This window comes from Archocentrus centrarchus, chromosome 14, assembly GCF_007364275.1.
Source record: "Archocentrus centrarchus isolate MPI-CPG fArcCen1 chromosome 14, fArcCen1, whole genome shotgun sequence".
In the NCBI taxonomy this organism is placed as follows: Eukaryota; Metazoa; Chordata; class Actinopteri; order Cichliformes; family Cichlidae; genus Archocentrus; species Archocentrus centrarchus.
The window spans coordinates 17,827,262-17,846,504 of NC_044359.1; the positions used below are offsets into that span (position 1 = coordinate 17,827,262).

The 19,243-nt window shown below is 40.7% G+C and overlaps 1 protein-coding gene across 1 annotated transcript in view; it reads left to right on the forward strand.

The window, feature by feature from the left end:
* Positions 1 to 19,243, forward strand: part of tcf7 (transcription factor 7) — a 73,586-nt gene that overhangs the window by 40,892 nt on the left and 13,451 nt on the right. Inside the window, 2 exon segments of the mRNA XM_030747180.1 lie at positions 1,894 to 2,020; positions 15,722 to 15,809. Of these exon segments, the coding sequence (XP_030603040.1) occupies positions 1,894 to 2,020; positions 15,722 to 15,809 (215 nt within the window).

The following is a 19,243-nucleotide window of genomic DNA, read 5'->3' on the forward strand; positions in this document are numbered from 1 at the left end:
AAGGTGATGACAGAGCCATTTATCTCAAATCATGAAACCAGAAGGCTTCTCCTCCATCTTTCAGCTCATTATGAATACAGACCATACGATGAAAACCTCACCACATTTCACCCTGACTTCCATACTACCTGCTCCCCCACCCTATCCTCACACCTCCCACCCCCCTCACCCTTCAGCTCTTCAGTACAGAAGCAGCGCGTTTTGTTTTCACGACATTAAAAGCGGTTATAGCAGTTTGATCTGAGCTCCGCTGCTAGCGGTGCAGCATACACATGAGGGTCCATTTTCTGTATGTGTGCGGGCACGCACGCGTGGTCAGCGAGAGAGTCTTTAAGATGCTGATTGATAGGAAAGGAGCTGTTGAAAGTGTGTGTAAATGTGCAGTGTAGCAGTGTGGAAGCTCTGCCTTCAAGTGATAAGGTGCTCACTTTGTAACTCAGCAGGGGTCCAGCAAGCAGCAGCAGATCTGGCCCTCTGTAGTGCTGATGTTACACACTTCACACACGCGGACACTCATGCAAATGGACCTACGCATCACAGTGTCCAAAATAAAATCGCTTGAAAAACTTCTTGAAAAAAAAAAAGATCTTGATGCGCAGGACAGTCAGCGCCTCTGCTGAGATTTCAAAGATCTGACGGAGCTTGCAATCGCACACGCGTTTACACACATCCGCCTGCTCAAAAATGCATGATACTCGCACAGAAAGACAGATATTTATACTCTCTGACAAAACAATACCAGCACCCAGTCCACACAGGGCACGGTTCAAATGAATGCAGTGAAATTCTGTCCAAGGCCGCCTGGTTAGCTGCCTCCAACTTTGCAAACCGCCGTGACATATCGTATGTCAGCTAGCATGCTGTGAGCATTAGTAATAACTGGATTTCACGTAAGTTATTGAAAGCCATTTGTAAACAGAGACATGAAAGCAAGCACGCAGCCTCACTTGATCATCAAAGCCTTATCGATCAAATAGTCCTCCTCCTCCTCCTCCCTGCTCCACTGAAAACCAATGTGAGCAAAGTACGGCCCATCTGTTTTGTTCCAAACCATGTTTAAAACGTCCAGCTTTCTTCCTTTCTTTAAGCCTTGCACGTGTGTGTCCGTGTGTGTGCATAAGTGCAGACAAATGCAAAATTCGGGAGCACTTAACATTTGCATCTTCTGTGCATCTGTGTAATCTTTCATCAGTGAATCATTTAGGAGAAGAAGACAGATTTTTATCAATCTATTCATGTTTGTGTCAGCTTGGATGCATCTTATTTCTTTTGTAAGCAAATGAATGAAAGGAAAACACATGTAATTGCATTGCTCTTTGATCGTGCTCAGCAGTGCTCGGCTTAATGACTGATCCTGAATCTTTTAAAAAATGCAGTTTGCAGACATTATTTGTAATTAAGATAATATAGGTTTTAATATCTCTCCTTTGTTGAGTTTGTGATCAAATTAAGATACGTCTGGTTTTCCTGACTAGACTCCAGGCAACTTTTACAAATAGTGATTTTTTTTTTTTTCCCCCAGTAGGTTATAGCCTTGATTATCTCAACCTAGATCTTATTTATGTCTGTCACTTGTATTATTGCGCCAAAGTCTTTATAGACTGCTGGGAAAATGTGAAATAGTTGCAGTGATTTATTAAAATGTGTAAACAAGCATGGAAATACAGCATATAAGGTAAAAACAGAGTTTATATAATTCTAATGAGCCTGAAGGTCAGTATTTGGTGTGACCCCCTTTATTCTTCAACATAGCCTGAACTCTCTGAGGCAGCTTTCTTGTCATTTCTTTAAGTGGGCTTCAGGAATAGTTCTCCAGGCTTCTTGAAGGACATTCAAAGCACTTCTTTTTTTTTTTTTAATTTGGTTTTTTTTTTTTTTTGGTCTCATCAACAGTCTAACAAAGTCTCGGTGGTACAGCAGTCTCACGGGATGCATCCGCTCACATCCCTCCTGCCCTACAGCAACGATCACTTCAGCCCGAGTCCTCCACACCTGCCCACAGACATGAGCCAGAAAACAGGTGAGAACACACACATGCATGCATTGTCACAGACCACTGTGGCAGGCAGGAATACAAACCAAATGCAGGAATCAGAAGACAGGACCGAACTTAAATGCAGCTTTGTTGCTGGATCACACAGGGTAACTGTACTGAATATACACAGGGCTGGAAAGAACCAGAAATACACTAACTAGGAAACTAGGAACCTACATGAGAAAACATAGCGCTAGGGAACACACAGCATGAGGGGAGCAAAAGATGAGGACTCAGACTATATATATATATATATATATATATATATATATATATATATATATATTAGGGCTGGGACTTTAACGTGTTAATTTTGATTAATTAATTACGGGGAAATTAATGCGTTAAAAATTTTAACGCATTTTAATCGCACTTTGCACCGTGGAACGTTTCTCAGTGCACGAGTTCCCGGCATACAGATTATATCGACGCACAATGTCCAAATTCAGGGGCCGCATCCTGCGAAGGACCCGGCCCACGTCCTTCAGAGCCCACGAAGACCCCAAAGGGAGGACGTGAGCGGCTAGCCTTCATATCAGCGTCACCTGTCCTCACCTGTAGCTCATGTCGCCTAGCAACCGTGAGTGCGAAGCACAGCTGTGTAAAAACAGCTGGTTAAACGGAGAATGAATTTTTTCTCCTTTTTGTGGTTTAATTTTAAGTCTTTAATTCAAAATAAGGTGTTAAAACAAGCATAACACATTTCAACATCAAGGAATACAGCTGAGCGAATGATTAATTTCCAACTATATTAAGTGAGACATTAATGTTGAATAAAACTCTCCAGTTATGATGCTTAACTTTAATTTCAGGAGTTTGCTTATCACAGGAGCACTTCCACCCTTCGTTGGTCTGTGTAGTAGACTGGTGGGAAAATAATAAACAAAATTTTGAAGTTTAAGCTTATCTATATTGATACATTCATCAACTAAACTTAAATTAATATTTCTCATGTCAAATATTGAAATGCGATCAAAATGCGATTAATTTCAATTAATTAATTACAAAGCTTGTAATTAATTCGATTAATTTTTTTAATCGAGTCCCACCCCTAATATATATATATATATATATATATATATGTATGTATGTATGTATGTATGTATGTATGTATATATATATATATATATATATATATATATATATATATATATATATATATATATATATATATATATATATATATATATATATATATATATATATATAATGTATATGTATATGTATATATGTATGTGTACTCATGAGGTAATCAGCGAGAGTGGAGACAGCAGGGGAGAACAGGTGAAGTGAATCTAACTAAAGAGACAAGGGAAACAAAACTGAACACAAAGCACACGATACAAAGGACTGGTAAAGTAAAACAGGAAGCAGAAACACAGTCTTGACACAACACATGGAGGCAGGCATGCTGAGAAATATAATAAACACAGAACACATGAATGAACTTAACAACCTATCAACTCAAGGAGACGGGGAACAAAAGGCTCAGAGAACAGGAGACATGACTGAAGGGGGAGCCGAGATGACTAAAACAGGGAAACCAAACAACCGTGAGGGCAGGACACAGAGAGACAAAACAGACACGGGGACACAGAGATGGAGACAGACCGTGGCATGCATAGCATAAAGACGGGAGTTTTTACACACGCTGAAAGTGGAGGCTTGCACATGGAGACGCAGTTAAACACACACTGATTTAGATTTAAAAAGTCTCTCGCACATGTACAAGCTCAAGTAAATACAGACATTCTCAAGGCATCTGAATAGCTGCTGAATCCGTGGTCCACACACACACTGATCTGTTTGTGCTGTTGACACATCATTTATCACATCTGCGCAGATGCAGCACACACACACACACACACACACATACGTCTGTCATTTCACCAGAAGCGTAGAGAAGAAATGCAATATTACAAATTTAATGTAGTAATATTTTTGCGGCCTCCCTCTTTCATATGCACACACGATATTTTTTGGCTTCCCTCCCTCTCCTCAAACATGGATGCACATATAAAAGAGACAGGCACGCACTCCGTGTGTGAAGTGGCAGCATCAGCTTCGTCAGCCTGTGGCGGTCTCATGGCTGCTCTGAAGTGGCCTGTTCTTCTGAAGGGACAGCCAGCCACACACACACACACACACACACACACACACACAAAGATGGAAACAATTAGGGTGACAGTCGCGCAAACTATTGCAGCAGCACACACAAGGTTCTCCTTAGCAAGCGCTGCACATGCAAACACACAATGTACTCTGTTTGGAAGGCACAAACAAACACACCCTGGCATTTAAACGCTATAGGATTTTTGACCTGCCTGAGGCAGGGCCTGAAGGATGGCACAGTCAGTCCACTTTAGCGTGAGATATCACAACTACTGGCCACGTTTGCTGAATGTGTTCCCCAGAGGATGACTCCTCAGACGTCTACAGGTTACTGGCAATTTCCTTTTTATTTTAAACACTCTATGAGGATTAACCACTTTATGGAAATGTTACAGTGGCTCTTTTTGTGCAACCCTGCTGCAATGGTGGGTACTCGTATTAAAAATGGGCAAAGTCTCAGGCTTCAGACTGTTAACACTCAGTTTTTAGATATGCTTGACTCTGTAAGTCAGTGAGAACAGGTATCCTTCATATGGTCATTTCAGGTTTTCACACTCCTGTTGTATGAGAGGTATAGCCAATCAGAAGAAAGCTGACTTAAAGGGAGAAGAGCTGGTTTGCTTCAGACAGAGTGTTAACTGAGGGGCTCCACCAAAGCCCAACATTAGATAAATAAGCATTAATGTAACCTGTGAATCATGCAAAGCTACTCAAGAAGTTGAATTAAAATGTGGAGGTAGTAATGAGCAGAATAGATCTTAACTGGCCTGAATGAAGTCATGATTGTGTGTGCCCATGTGGGGGGAGACTTATAGAGAAATGAAACTATAAGATAATTTATTTAGTAATTATTTGATGTAATACTGTGGTTTCTTGGTAAAGTGTGAGCATCACTGGAGATAGAAGTTTCAGCTCACAGTAACAACCAGACGCTCATATGAAAATGTGTCTGTGAACGAAAGGTGTGAAGAAACCTAAATATTTCTTTGTTTGTGCTGCTGTACAGTGTAAAACAGTCAAGAGTGTAATTGCTCCCCTGTGAACATAATCAGTTACAAACAGAACGATCATGAAAAATTAAATGACGGTGTGTGCAGAATACAGCAAAAGGTGCCAAAAAAATATACAGGCGGCGTAGCTGTCCTGTGGTGTCAGAGAGGTTGAAGTTTAATGCAGCCGAGAACCTTGAAATTGTCGCCCAGATATGGTGATATAAAATTCATTGGTCTTCTAACAGTGCACGGATTTTCCTCAGGAGCCACTGCGTTTATAAACTCTCTGAAGTTTCCATGTCCGTGCAAGATAATTGAAGCATTTTGACTTTGGTGTCGACGTGCAAGAGAGTGCAGGAAAAAGGAGGAAACAAAAATGAAGAAGAGGCTGAGAGCAAGAGAGCAGAGTGAAGAAGAAACCAGAAAAAAAAGAGGAGAACAAAAGTCTTTTATCGGCTCTGATTAGGTGTGAGACAAAGTGAGACCTCAGGCAATCTCCTGCCTGTTCCGTCTGGAAATCCCCCTTTTTCCTACAACCACACTCTGCTTGTCTGGCTTAGACTGTGTGTGTGTGTGTGTGTGTGTGTCTAACACAGTGACTCAGTCCTTAATGACAGACTGAGCCACCTGTTTGTTGCTTACACACACACAAACACACGCTAACACCTGGCTGCCACATATAACCTTTCTCAGACCATCTCACCTGAATTATTATGACTACATTTCCACAGAGGAACATCACGGTGCACACCTAAACGCACACGCCACCTTACCTCACTTCTCTTTTTGCCTGTCAGCTGATCACAGGTATGGGTTACTTCATCAGTGATGTCAGCCTCTGGCACACCTTTTCTTCCTCTTTCAGCACTGCTGCATGCTATCTTTGCATGGATGGGAATCCTTCTGTAGCTAGTTGAAATTTGGAGGCTAAAAGCTGAAATAAGGAGACCTGACCTGAGGTGTTTCTTTAGCTTTATATATTGAGTGTTGGGTCTTTGGCTTTTTTGGCCCTTCTTCTGTACACGTGTCTACTACTCATTTACTCGAAAAGTGTTACCTCGCTCACTACAGATGCTTGCTTTTGCTGTGAGTTTAGCGTTGAAGATGACGTGAGGTGGCCAGCAGGAACTGTGACTTTAATGCACTGTGCCAAAAACTGTCATGTTTCTAATGAAAACACTTGGCACTTCTTTGGCAAAACCCGTTTCCTTCCTAGTATCTCGACAGCTAAAGCTACCTGCATCAGTCAGGTGGAGGATCTCATGACACTGACTCCCAGAATGTTGGTCACCTACACTCTAGATGCTTCAGACACAAACACGACTTTGGACTCTCAGTATGGTGCCATCCATTCAAAAACCTGAAACTATTCTGACCTACCTCAGCATCATCTTCACATTCACAGCTGATGGAGAAAAATAACAAGCACCAGCCTTGACAAGGAAAAAAAAATGCCTTGATTTTCATGCTGCATCTGCTTTTGTCAAGCAGCCATAATAAACATAATTTGGAGTTTGGAGTGGGAAAAAAAAAAAAGAGCGACTGAAGTGATTCTGTGTGAGAAGTTTCTCCCACCCAGGTAGGGTTGTAGGGTGTGTAGTGCAGTCAAAGATCACGACCTTCAACATCCACCAGCATGTGGGAGTCCATTTTGGTCACACTGACATAAATTTGAAAGTGAGGTTTCATGCAGATATCCCTGCATCATCCAGTTTGAGACTACGCTGCACGAGCAGCAACTGTGCACGCATCCTCCGAGCAGACTCCAGTAAAAACAACTCTAAGCTCTCTGTGTGTAGCTCTTCTGTTACAGAGCCTTGCATTACACTGAAATCTTCCTCGATAAACCCTTTTAACTGAGAGGCAAAACGCATTAGTCAAATCAGTATTTGAAAATCAAGTTGAACAGTGTCCTGCGGTGAGGCTGCATGTTATCTTTGTATTTCCGCGTGTATTTTTTGCAGTGTTTACGCACAAATATATACGCGTGCCTGACTGCTTATCTCCTGTGAGACTGTTTCATTGGCGTCACAGAGCATGCAGGCCCACAACATTACCTCAGTGTTATAAAATATGTAGCTTATCTATCCTGAAAGAATGGAGAGTTCCTGTGTTAAAGCAGCCAAAACATCAAAATAGCTTGACTCAAAATGAAATGTCTCAATAAATTAACATACAATATGACCAAAAAAAAAAAAGGCTCAATAAGGGAAAAATTACTGAAAAGAGAGAGAAGCTCTGTTAAATAGAAAGAAAGGTCATTTATACACTACACTGTTTTGCTGATTGTTCTAGTCAGATAATTAAATTATAGTTACACCTTTCCTCGGGGTTCTGAGTCTCTTTGTCCTTATGATTATTTCTCTTACTCTTCAGGCCTCTAATTATATCTGCGCTGCGGGCATCGCCTCCGATGAAAGGTCAGGAAAGAAAATCAGAGCCATGATTACAATTTATTTTTGTATTTATTTAATCAATCAGCTGCTTTCAATCTTTCTTGTGGCCTCGTCCCCTTTCTTCAGAAGGACCACACTAGCGATGTGTGAAGGTTCATCTTTCCTGTTGTTTTTCTGCTCTTTATGACATCATGTCTGTTACTGGCAATAAGAAATTCCTGTGAATCGATGTCAATTTTAATCACAAACACGACAATAATTGTGGGTTTTTTGGGGGGGGTTTTGTTTTGTTTTGAACAGTTACAGATATAATTTTTTTTTTAAATATCCTTTATTGCATGTTCAGGCCACAGCTCTCATTTATTCTTACCGCACAGTTTACTTCCTGTGTTATTTCCATCACCACCCACTGTCTGTTTTCACTGCTGCCTAAATACGGAGTTGCCTTACCTTATTTCAGCTTCACAGCCCCCTTAATTTTCCCGTTAATTTCCCCTAAACTAATGTGCGTGTTGCATCACCTTTCTCGTAGCATGCTGCACTGTTTTGATTAAAATTGTTGCTGTTGTAGATTGGGTTTTCAGCAGCAACCTGAAACTCCAACCCAGTGAATATTTATGAAGTAGTTACAGAAATTTCAGTGGCAGAAAGATCTTTGCTAATCCTAAAGGTCTAAATTTAGGTGCTGTGCAGTCACAGATGCTGTCATACCTAAGCCCCACTTTATGTCACCAAGAGACTTAAAATTAGAGGCTGCAGCTGCAATGATAGGAATGGAAGGATACCAAAGAGCTTGTTAACAACACTGTGTTTTACTCATGTTTTTTTGCCACCCAAACTGGTAAACTTTTAACTGTCTTGTAATTATATAACACATTTAATTGTCTGACAGATGAAACAATCATAATGAAAAGGATTTTTATAGAAGCAAAGAAGTCATGGATGCTGACTAATTTTCCCATTTAGAAAAAGGGTCTGGAACTTAAAACTTTAATCCATCTAATTGCCAACATAGTTCATATTCATAATTCTCTCGTTCTGTTTTCATTTTAAGTCTGTTTCAGCTTTCGTATTTTACCAATAACACATTATCAGTGTTTCAAACACAAAAATGCAGCTCTAAGTGTCTTACAACCTGAAAGCCTGTCACTAATCCAGGAGATTCTCGGGCTGCAGTGACCTTTCAGGTCGTGTCTGGCATGGTGTGACCCAGCTGGTCGGTTTAGTAAATTCAGTCATTTCTCCATTCAAGCACAACACCACGTGCGATTCAGAAGTGGAGCTGCTCCCTTTAGATTGAGTGCCATCATGCTGCACGGTTATTCAGATATGACTGTAAGTAAAAGTAAGTAAAATTTTATTTATAGCTCTTTTCAAGATGCTGTTCTGAAGCGCAAAGTTTTGACAATAGCAGTCAAATGTTTTTTAACTAGAAAGAAAGAAAGAAAAAGAATAAAAAGTTACCCAAAAGCAAGTTTAAGAGGAAGATTTTTAGCTGCTTTTTTTTAAAAGAAACCATCGAGTCCTCAGAGTCAGTGGGAGAGAGCTCCAGAGTCTGGGGGACATCTGTCTCCTTTAGTTGTCAGCTTTGTATGATGCACAGCCAGCAGGCCCTGATCACAAGACCCCAGGGACCTGCTGGGGACGTATGGATGTAAAAGTTCACTGATGTTTGCCGGTGCTTGCCCATGCAGAGCTCTAAAAGTCTAAACCAGAATCGTAAAGTGGACTCGGAAGCTGATGGGGAGCCAGCGCAGCTGAATTAGCAACAGTGTGACGCGAGTACTTAGAAGACTCAGAAGCCTCGCAGTTGCATTCTGAACAACTTGCAGGTGTTTTCTGGAGGTTTTGCTGAGACAAGTGAACAAGGAATTACAATAATCCAGACAAGATGAAATAATAATATTTCTTAAGTCAAAAAAGTAAGAGTGAACCAGAGATTTAAAGGTTTGCTCAGACAATAGATTATGAAATACAAAGGAGAAGTGAAACCTTCCTGCTCACTGCCTGCCGTGCCATTAACACTTACTGTATAGCGCTGTATGTTTAGAGGTATTACTGTAATGGCAAAAGAAGGAGTGTATGTGTGACAGGCTGTTGTCATACAGCGAGCTGGGTTACCTCTGGAGTGCCAAAACATTGAAGAATCAATAAATTCCATATAAGCATGAAACAGGCCGGCTCGTAATGGGACATACGTGAGGCTGAGGTCAGTCGTTTTTTGCTTTTTTTTTAATTGTGATTATAGTTTTAAAAGGCTTTTAACTGTTATTTCTAAACACAAGTACTTGAGACATGTACAGATGCTGCTCATAAAATTAGAATATCATGAAAAAGTTGATTTATTTCAGTAATTCCATTCAAAAAGTAAAACTTGTATATTATATTCATTCATTACACAGAGACTGATATATTTCAAATGTTTGTTTCTTTTAATTTTGATGATTATAATTGACAACTAATGAAAACCCCAAATTCAGTGTCTCAGAAAATTAGAATATTACTTAATACTAATACAAAAAAGGATTTTTAGAAATGTTGGCCCACTGAAAAGTATGAGCATGTACAGCACTCAATACTTAGTTGGGGCTCCTTTTGCCTGGATTACTGCAGCAATGCGGCGTGGCATGGAGTCGATCAGTCTGTGGCACTGCTCAGGTGTTATGAGAGCCCAGGTTGCTCTGATAGTGATTTTCAGCTCTTCTGAATTGTTAGATCTGGCTTATCACATCTTACTCTTCACAATAGCCCATAGATTTTCTATGGGGTTAAGGTCAGGTGAGTTTGCTGGCCAATTAAGAACAGGGATACCATGGTCCTTAAAGCAGGTACTGGTAGCTTTGGCACTGTGTGCAGGTGCCAAGTCCTGTTGGAAAATGAAATCTGCATCTCCATAAAGTTGGTCAGCAGCAGGAAGCATGAAGTGCTCTAAAACTTCCTGGTAGACAGCTGCGTTGAAACTTTACACTGGACCTCAAGCAACGTGGATTCTGTGCCTCTCCTCTCTTCCTCCAGACTCTGGGACCTTGATTTCCAAAGGAAATGCAAAATTGACTTTGATCAGAGAACATAACTGTGGAGCACTCAGCAGCAGTCCAGTCCTTTTTGTCTTTAGCCCAGGCGAGACGCTTCTGACGCCGTCTCTTGTTCAAGAGTGGCTCGACACGAGGACTGTGACAGCTGAAACCCATGTCTGCATACGTCTGTGCGTGGTGGTTCCTGAAGCACTGACTCCAGCTGCAGTCCACTCTTTGTGAAACTCCCCCACATTTTTGAATGGGTTTTGTTTCACAGTCCTCTCCAGGGTGCGGTTATCCTTATTGCTTGTACACTTTTTTCTGCCACATCTTTTCCTTCCCTTCGCCTCTCTGTTAATGTGCTTGGACACAGAGCTCTGTGAACAGCCAGCCTCTTTAGCAATGACCTTTTGTGTCTCGCCCTCCTTGTGCAAGGTGTCAATGGTCATCTTTTGGATAACTGTCAAGTCAGCAGTCTCTCCTGTGATTGTGTAGCCTACAGAACTAGACTGAGAGACCATTTAAAGGCCTTTGCAGGTGTTTTGAGTTAATTAGCTGATTAGATTGTGGCACCAGGTGTCTTCAATATTGAACCTTTTCAAAATATTCACATTTTCTGAGATACTGAATTTGGGGTTTTCATTAGTTGTCAGTTATAATCGTCAAAATTAGAAGAAACAAACGTTTGAAATATATCAGTCTGTGTGTAATGAATGAATATAATATACAAGTTTCACTTTTTGAATGGAATTACTGAAATAAATCAACTTTTTCATGATATTCTAATTTTATGAGCAGCACCTGTACATGTCTCCGGGTAGCACGATGATGGAGTGATTGATGCTGTTGCCTCACAGCAAGAAGGTTCCTGGTTTAAACCGTGGCTGGGGCCTTTCCATGTGGAGTACTCTGGCTTCCTCCCACAGTTCAAATACATGCATGCTAAGTTAACTGATTATGATTTGACCTTGGGTGTGAGGTGGATAAAGTTCTTGAAGTGTGTAGAATAAAGTATGTGGTTAAAATGTGACTTGTGGGCTAAAGTACAGGTCAGTTAGGCTTTCTGTTAATAATACAGATGCAAGTTAATTGGATTACATTACAGTCACATCACTATAACAGAATAGCTTCATTGTGATTAAGCATCGCATATAAACAGCACACTAACGCTGTGTTAGTTATTAACCATTTGAGGCTAAAAACAGTTTAATCACCTTATTTTATAGAAAAATTAGTTGCTGTACAATGCACAGAGTGAATACAGTGTAAAGATGTGTGAGCAGAAGAATTAAAACAATTCAAGTTCAATTAGAGGAGAAATGTAACACCATAAAATATTTCAAACTGGGACATCAGAAGCTGTTTGTGCTCATGCTAGCTGTTACATTTGCATTTTTGAATTGGAAGCGAGAGTGTGAGTCACCCTGCTTAAAAGGACACATGGAGAAACTGTGTATTGGAGATGAATAATAAGAAAAAAAATAAGAGTCATATTCAACTTTTACAGTCGGTAGTGTTACACTGTAAAAAAAAAAAAGTTTTATTATTACTGCAGCTTTTGATGTTTATACTCTTAAAAAAGTAACAGTTCCAGTATTTGTGTAAAATTTGTCAGCACTTATTACCGCCCTTACTGTAACAAAGCTTTGCACAGTTTCTTCTGGTCTTGGGCTCTTTTATGTACACCACACTGGCTCATTGTCAAGTCATTTAATGGCTCAGATGCTGCATCGCTTTCACTCTCAGTGGTTATAACCACCACAGCACATTATCAGTGCAGGAATACTATTTTCAGCTGCTCGACTCTCAGTTTAACATGCACACATTCTAATACCGAGCTCACGCACCGCCACTTTGACTCAAATGGTTCCTCTTTGAAGTGTTTCCCGAGATGCTGACATGGAGACCGTGAGATAGTTGCTGCAGTTGTTATTAGACGGTCGCTTTAAAAGGGGCATTCCAAAGAAAACTGCCCCATTACCGCTGCTAATTTTCCCCTTCAGGTTTCCCAACAGCAGACAAACTGATAGCAAAGGCAGAAAGGTGACTTACAGAAACCGCTGTCAACTTTCCTTCACATTAAGGTGTGAAGATTAACTGCTAAAATAAAATCCTGTGCATGTAGGATTTCTACTTTGATGTTTGCCATACAGTCATTTTAGGGAAAATGGGTAATTTCGAAAAAGGATGTTAAGTTTCAATATCACACAAGAAGTATTAGCGTTCACTGTTGTTATTACTGCCGATCATCAGTTTTCATAACAGCTGCTATCAGTTATGAAGGCAATCTGATACTTTCAGCAGATTAAATGCAGATTAAGAATCTGTAAGTTAGCCATCTGCGGTATTGATATTGACGCTCACATTCAGATTGTTAGCAGCAAGGCAACAAAATGGCCCATGTTGATATCTGCGGTTCTGTGTGGCAGCAAATGCTTTTCAGGTTTCACCTTTTAACACGGTGCTACATGCTACAAGGTGCGTGGAGTGCAGAATAGATATTTTCTTCTTGCAAGTCCATGAATAATTTAAGAAATTTTTTTGTCAGTTTGGTGTGGCATATGCCTCAAAAAAAAACAAAAACTACAATACCCAAAAGCCTCAGCTGCTGTTGCCTCGAGGAGGAAATGCTAGAGATAGGAAAAGTCTTTCATGCTGCACTGTAAAATAAAATACTGCGACAGTATTCTCAGCAGTCTAATCTTTAGCAAACATACAGATACCTGTAGGGAGTTTTTTTTTTCTTCTGTTTCTGAGTTTTTATGTACACAGATGTGTACTGTACCTTTGCCTTTTTAGCATAGCAGCCGACATTTCTGACACATTTCTTAATCTTGTTTCAGTTACATTTAAAGTAGTCATAATGAGTCACCTATGAGTATGTATGGGAAAAAAATTACACTTTGCTGCTTTATACACTTCTTAAGATATCACATACCTTATTTATACTGTAATTCCTGTTATTGTGTTACAGCAGCCAAATCTTTAAACACAACCTATAACAAAATACTGAACAAGTATGGCTTGTTTGGAGAGGTTGCTGAGAGAAAGCCTCTTGGCAGCATTGGTTAGGTTGAGTCGACCATGAACTCCTCTGTTTACCAAAGTATTTAAATGTGAGGCCATTTGTCCAACAGCTAAATCTTGGCCTAAACTGGGTCATGCAACAGAACAATGATCCTAAGCAGAACGGCAAATCTACACCAGGATGGCTGCAAAAGACAAGAATCTGGGTGTTGAGATGGCCCAAAGTCCAGACCTCAACCTGACTGAAATGCTGTGGCAGGACCTTAAGAGAGCTGTGCATAAACCAATGCCTGCAAACCTCGAATACAAACCAATTTGAGAAAACATCTCAGTAAGGTAAAAAAAAAAAAAAAAAAAAGCATACAAAAGGAAGGAACTCACTTTTAAAAAATAAGTTCAGATCTTAATCAAATGTTATATATTAATCATTATTTTTAATTAAATCAAACCTGACTGTAATACAATAATGTAGCTTTATATAGTCAAATCATGTAAATGCTTCAAAGCAGAATAAAACAGAGTGAAAAATACCATACTAGATGTAGAAACAACAGAACAAGCAGAGCAAATGTTACACAACATTAAAATGGTTCCCAAAATGTTGCACTTATTGGCTTGGATGACACAAAGTGTCGCAAAATGATGCAGCACTTTGCCACGCAACAAAAAGTCCCCCCCTTGTTTTGCTGCTGTTGGTTATTGTGCAGCATTTTCTGAATGTAAACCTGATGTTTGCAATAAATGGAATTTACCCTGATCAAGACTTTGATATGTTGAACCATCTCTTAAGGGAAGTGACTGCAGCAGCCCAAAAGTCCCTTCTTTTGTTATAGATGTAAAGTGGTGTACTGCACATGGTCTGTGGCTACTTTGGCTGGTCAGCTAATCATTACTGTACTGCTGCAAACCAGTTTGAGTCAAGCACTTGCGCTAACATTTTTAGATATGCTCTGTTAGTGAGGCTCAACAATTTTAACTAAGTACTCGTAGCAGTCACGTAGCAGCCTCAGTCTGTTGAAGTTTCAGTTTACACTTTTTCATGGACTCCAAGGTGAAATTTATTTGTTCACACAAGCTGCATTCACGAAACTGTGAGTTATTTAATATTATTTAAAAGCAAGATAATCAAGGGTATGCAGGGGGGGTGAGCACGAGAAGGAATGAAGGTGTAATGTGAGGTATTGATAAAATCCTGGAACGGGTGAAGAAAAAGGATGAAAGGGGGGAACGAAAAGAGCTGAGGTCTTTAATGAAAGAGTGAGGCAGGAGGGAGGGAAAAGAGAGGTAAAAGGGTCAAGGTGGGGTGAGAACGAGGGCAGAAAGCAGTAAGAGAGCCCGGACAGTGGAAGGGTGGAGGGCAGCGGGGAGGGATGAGGGATGAGAAAGAAGAGAAGGGAGGAAGGGTGTGGTGGGACAAACAGAGGAATGGGAGGAAGGGTTGAGTGGTGAGACAGGTTGACTGACTCAGTCTCATTCCTGTCATCCAGATTTATAGCAGCTCGGGGTCCCGAAACAGGCCCGGAGCCGCGGCCAAATTACAGTCATCTAGAACATTCCTCTGCTGCAAACACAGGTTAGCAGCCGGGCCGCACTAAGTGCTAGGTGCTGCCTGTTGACAAATGACTTCCTTTGAAGGGCAAAAAGAGAGCGAGACAGTGAGAGAGAGACTGGATATTTTCTGTGTGAGGGCACAGAGTCGAGCTGTCTGTGTTTCTTTTGTTCGAAAACATTTCTGCTCTAAAACTAGAGACAAAGAGTGTTTGTTTGGACGCACGTCTGGGTGTGCGTTTGCCCGTATCCGTGTGTGTTTTCAAAATGCGGCTGCTTTTACGACAGACCTTGACTTGTGTAGAATAAACCAATGAAACCGACTGGCATCATCGGTTCCTAATGGAGGGCCCACTCCCCACACACACACACACACACGCACACACACACACACACACACACACACACACAGAGTATGCAGCAATGCACAATCTGAGACACACAGTTTGATAGGATGGACTAGGCATAAGTGAGCGCTATAAGTGCCACTTATAGCGCTAATGACCCATCAGATCTATGAGCTGGTGACGTTCTAACATCGAGAATGCAGTGATTACATTGATGTTAATGTGTGTGTGTCTGCGTGTCCTCTAGGCGTTCACAGGCATCAATCCCAGGACCTCTCAGGATATTACTCCCTCTCTCCCGGTGGTGTCGGCCAGATCACTCCCTCTATGAGCTGGTGAGTTTACACACAGACGCATATAAATGAACCCTTTCTTAGACATGCAGTACGTACCTTTGAAACCTTCGCCGGTTTGTTAAATGGATGCCATTCAGGTGCTTACATTAAAGTTCCTCATGGCTTTATTCAGACACAGCACAGACTTCTCTCCTTGGTGTTCACACCATTTTTGTCACATGCACAAAAAAAAGATTTGTTGTACATGTGCTGCAGCTTGTGAGACATTCACACTCTGGCATGTCTCTTATGGATTGGGATGAGTGATACAGGAAAGGTCATTGAGAAAAGTCCTCATCTCATTGCAGCAAGTAGGCATGGAGTTTGTGGCACTCACCCAGACAGTCATGTTTTATAATGAGCCGAGCAATTCAGAGCCACATGAGAGAGATTTGCAGCTGTAGTTTTGTGCGTGCCTGTCCGCTAATGCGACTGTATTCAGTTCAGACTTGTGTTATGTTCTGTAAATGTTACCAGGTCGGACTTGATGTAAGATTGTTGTTGTGGCTTTTATGGAAAAATTACCAGATGTCGACGCCCTGCACTTGGAAAGAAGTGTATGGCTGCACAGGACTTTAGATTAATCATTTGTGTCATTTCTAAGTAAAAACAGCACAAAAAAGTAGCCCTGCCCTCTGAATGTGAAGATTTCTTTCAGGTTTTCTGTGCTTTGGTGATATGTGATGGACATTTTTCACTATTTTCTAGCATCCTATAGACTAAATTTGTCAGTTAATCCTGGAAAATGTTCAGCAGAAAAGTACACAGTAACGGTATGCCACTCATGAGGACACGCAAGGTTACAGCAGGTGTGCTGGTAACCTTGTAAACAAAGTAAACTGAATAGATTTGTTGGTCACAATCAGGGGATTTGAATTTGGCCTTTACATTTTACTTAATCCAATCAGCGGTGTTTTTCTGTGACCAGATTTCCCACCGTAAACTTGTAACTAATGTGACCCTTAACCCCACAAATGTTCCTTTTTCTGACTGATTAAAGGAGCGGCAGTGTCCTCCAAACTGTTGTCCCCGGTTCTTCCCAAACACCGTTATCATTTAATTGACCTGGGTTGATGGACATACATCACAGGCTCATCTGGTGTCAGGGCAGATAACCCATTGTCGTGGAAGCCACAGCCTTTGATCCTGTTTGTTCAGGACTTCAACCCGTGGCCTCTGGTTAAAACATAATGAATGCTGACAGCTGCAAACTTTGAATGAAATATTAATCAAAAATAATGGTGATTGGCCTCAATAAAGTCCTCTGGAGCACATTTTCTCTGTCTATAAAGAAGATTTTTAAAACTGAAGGATGCTGCTTCTTTAAAGATGTCCCTATGGTTACCATCACATCACAATCCAGTGGATTCAAAGACCTCCAAACTATGAATTTAAAAAAAAAAAAAGTTGGTTTCTGGCTTTAATCCACTGCACTGTGTTTTAGAGATCGAATTCCTTAAGCTTGTTTCTTATGGGGTCGAAGCGACGGCCGCGGCGATGCAGAAAGCTACACTGGGACACCTAAAACGGCCACATCTGTTCTGTATTCAGTCATTCAGGTTTCCATCCATTCAGAGCTGATTGTGAGCCCCCAATGTCATGCTGGTTGATTGTGAACTTATAATGTCAAACTTCCATTGATTTATGGATCAACACAAATCCATTTATTCCAACCTACAGCATCTGTGCCTGGACAAATCCCCTCCCGGAATAGTTAAAGGCTTACATCAAATGTCATGGAGATTTGGGATGAAAGCTTTAAAAGTTTGTGTGTGCATTAGCTTACATGTGTGGGGTTTTTTGGGTGTTTTTTTTTTTTTTTCATGCTTCTGTAGGACGAGCTGTGTTTCCCTAGATGTTTCTCAAGTCTGTGATTTCCAGGCGTTTTATCTTTTTCAGACAAGAACACTTCACCATGGATTTTCACAAGTATTACTAACAGCTAATCTCCTTTAACCCAGATTATCTGCTTTGTTTTGGCCCCATATAGAGTGCTTCTTTGTTGAAGGGGGGGAGGGGGGAGGGGGGGGGGGGGGATAACAAGGGGAATGAGCAGTTAAATGTCAAACTGTTGTTTTCTGTTGTTTTCTTTTTTTTAAAAAAAGTCCCGTCCCTCCATGATCACCTCCATACGTCCCTTAAGCCTATTGGCTGCTTAGATTTATTACAGCAGGAATGATATAAGCTTTTAAGTTGACCACAGAGCATTGCTTTAAGTGATGCTAACATTTAAAATGAATATTTTAAACTTTATCAGAGAACAGAAGAATAATACAGGACCATGTAAAATAGTAGTCGTAAGAGATTTGAAGAACGTGGCTTATAGTTTTTTTTGGTTTTTTTTGTCAATGAGCAGCTTAAATGACAAGTAAAGAGGTCTGGCTGATAATTGAGTGCATTGAATGTCATGTGACCAAGACTGGCTTCAAGGAAGAAGCGAGAGTTCATGTTTTATGCTAACTTTGTTAGTCCAACACAATGGAATTGTACTCATCGGCCCTTTGACTACGAACCTGAAGGACAGGAGAGCTTTTAGAAATCTTTTTGAGGCTCTTGGCATCAGAACAGTTGCAGTTTCTGTTGGAAATAAAGCATCAAAATCTTTCCTTTGCCCTGTTTTCATCGACACAGGGCAACAATGTATAAAGTAACACAACAGAGCAGGTTGTCGTTGAGGTTTTCATTTCATTCCCAGCATACCGCTCTCTATCCATGCTTTTTTACAGTTTTTTTTTTCTTTGTTTGCGGGTGCTGTCACTCAGCAGCTGCTGTTGTATGGCGCATGTATGACAGTCCACATGAGGAGTGCACAATTACCGGGCCCATATTATATTAATATAAAGGCTCATAATTCAATCTTGGGAGTCTGCTGATTCGAGAGAAGACATTTCTTATACAGTACAACTCTTTTCAGCCCCCTGCCTGAAACACTCTGTTTTAGCTCTTAGTCCTTAAGGCTTCCTTTTTTAAAAGCCTATCATAGCTCTCTGAGAGTAGACTCAACCATTTAGCTGTTAGCTAAGAACCCCCCCCCCCCCCCCCCCCACTATTGTAGAGGTCAGGAAACCAATGTCTCAAAATGGTTTCTTGCAATAACATTGTTTCCATAATTAATCCCATCATGACCATATATTTCTCCACCAAGGCAGGGACCAAGGAGCTGTCAGCAAGATCACATAAAAAAAACAACTATTAAGCCAAATTTTATTAAACTTGGTGGAGAGGTGGGGAATGGGCAGAGGTGCAACTGAGTAAATTTTGCTGCAGATCCAGATCACTTTCTAGAATTATAGGTTTGGATATTAGCTCAGGCGATCTATGTACTAAGTACCCGTCAAGTTTTCAACAAGTATACAGTCAGCAGAATCCTAACTAGAAATCCAGTTGACTTTAGTTTCCATTACTAGTGCAAAAGGCAACATGAAAAAACAGCA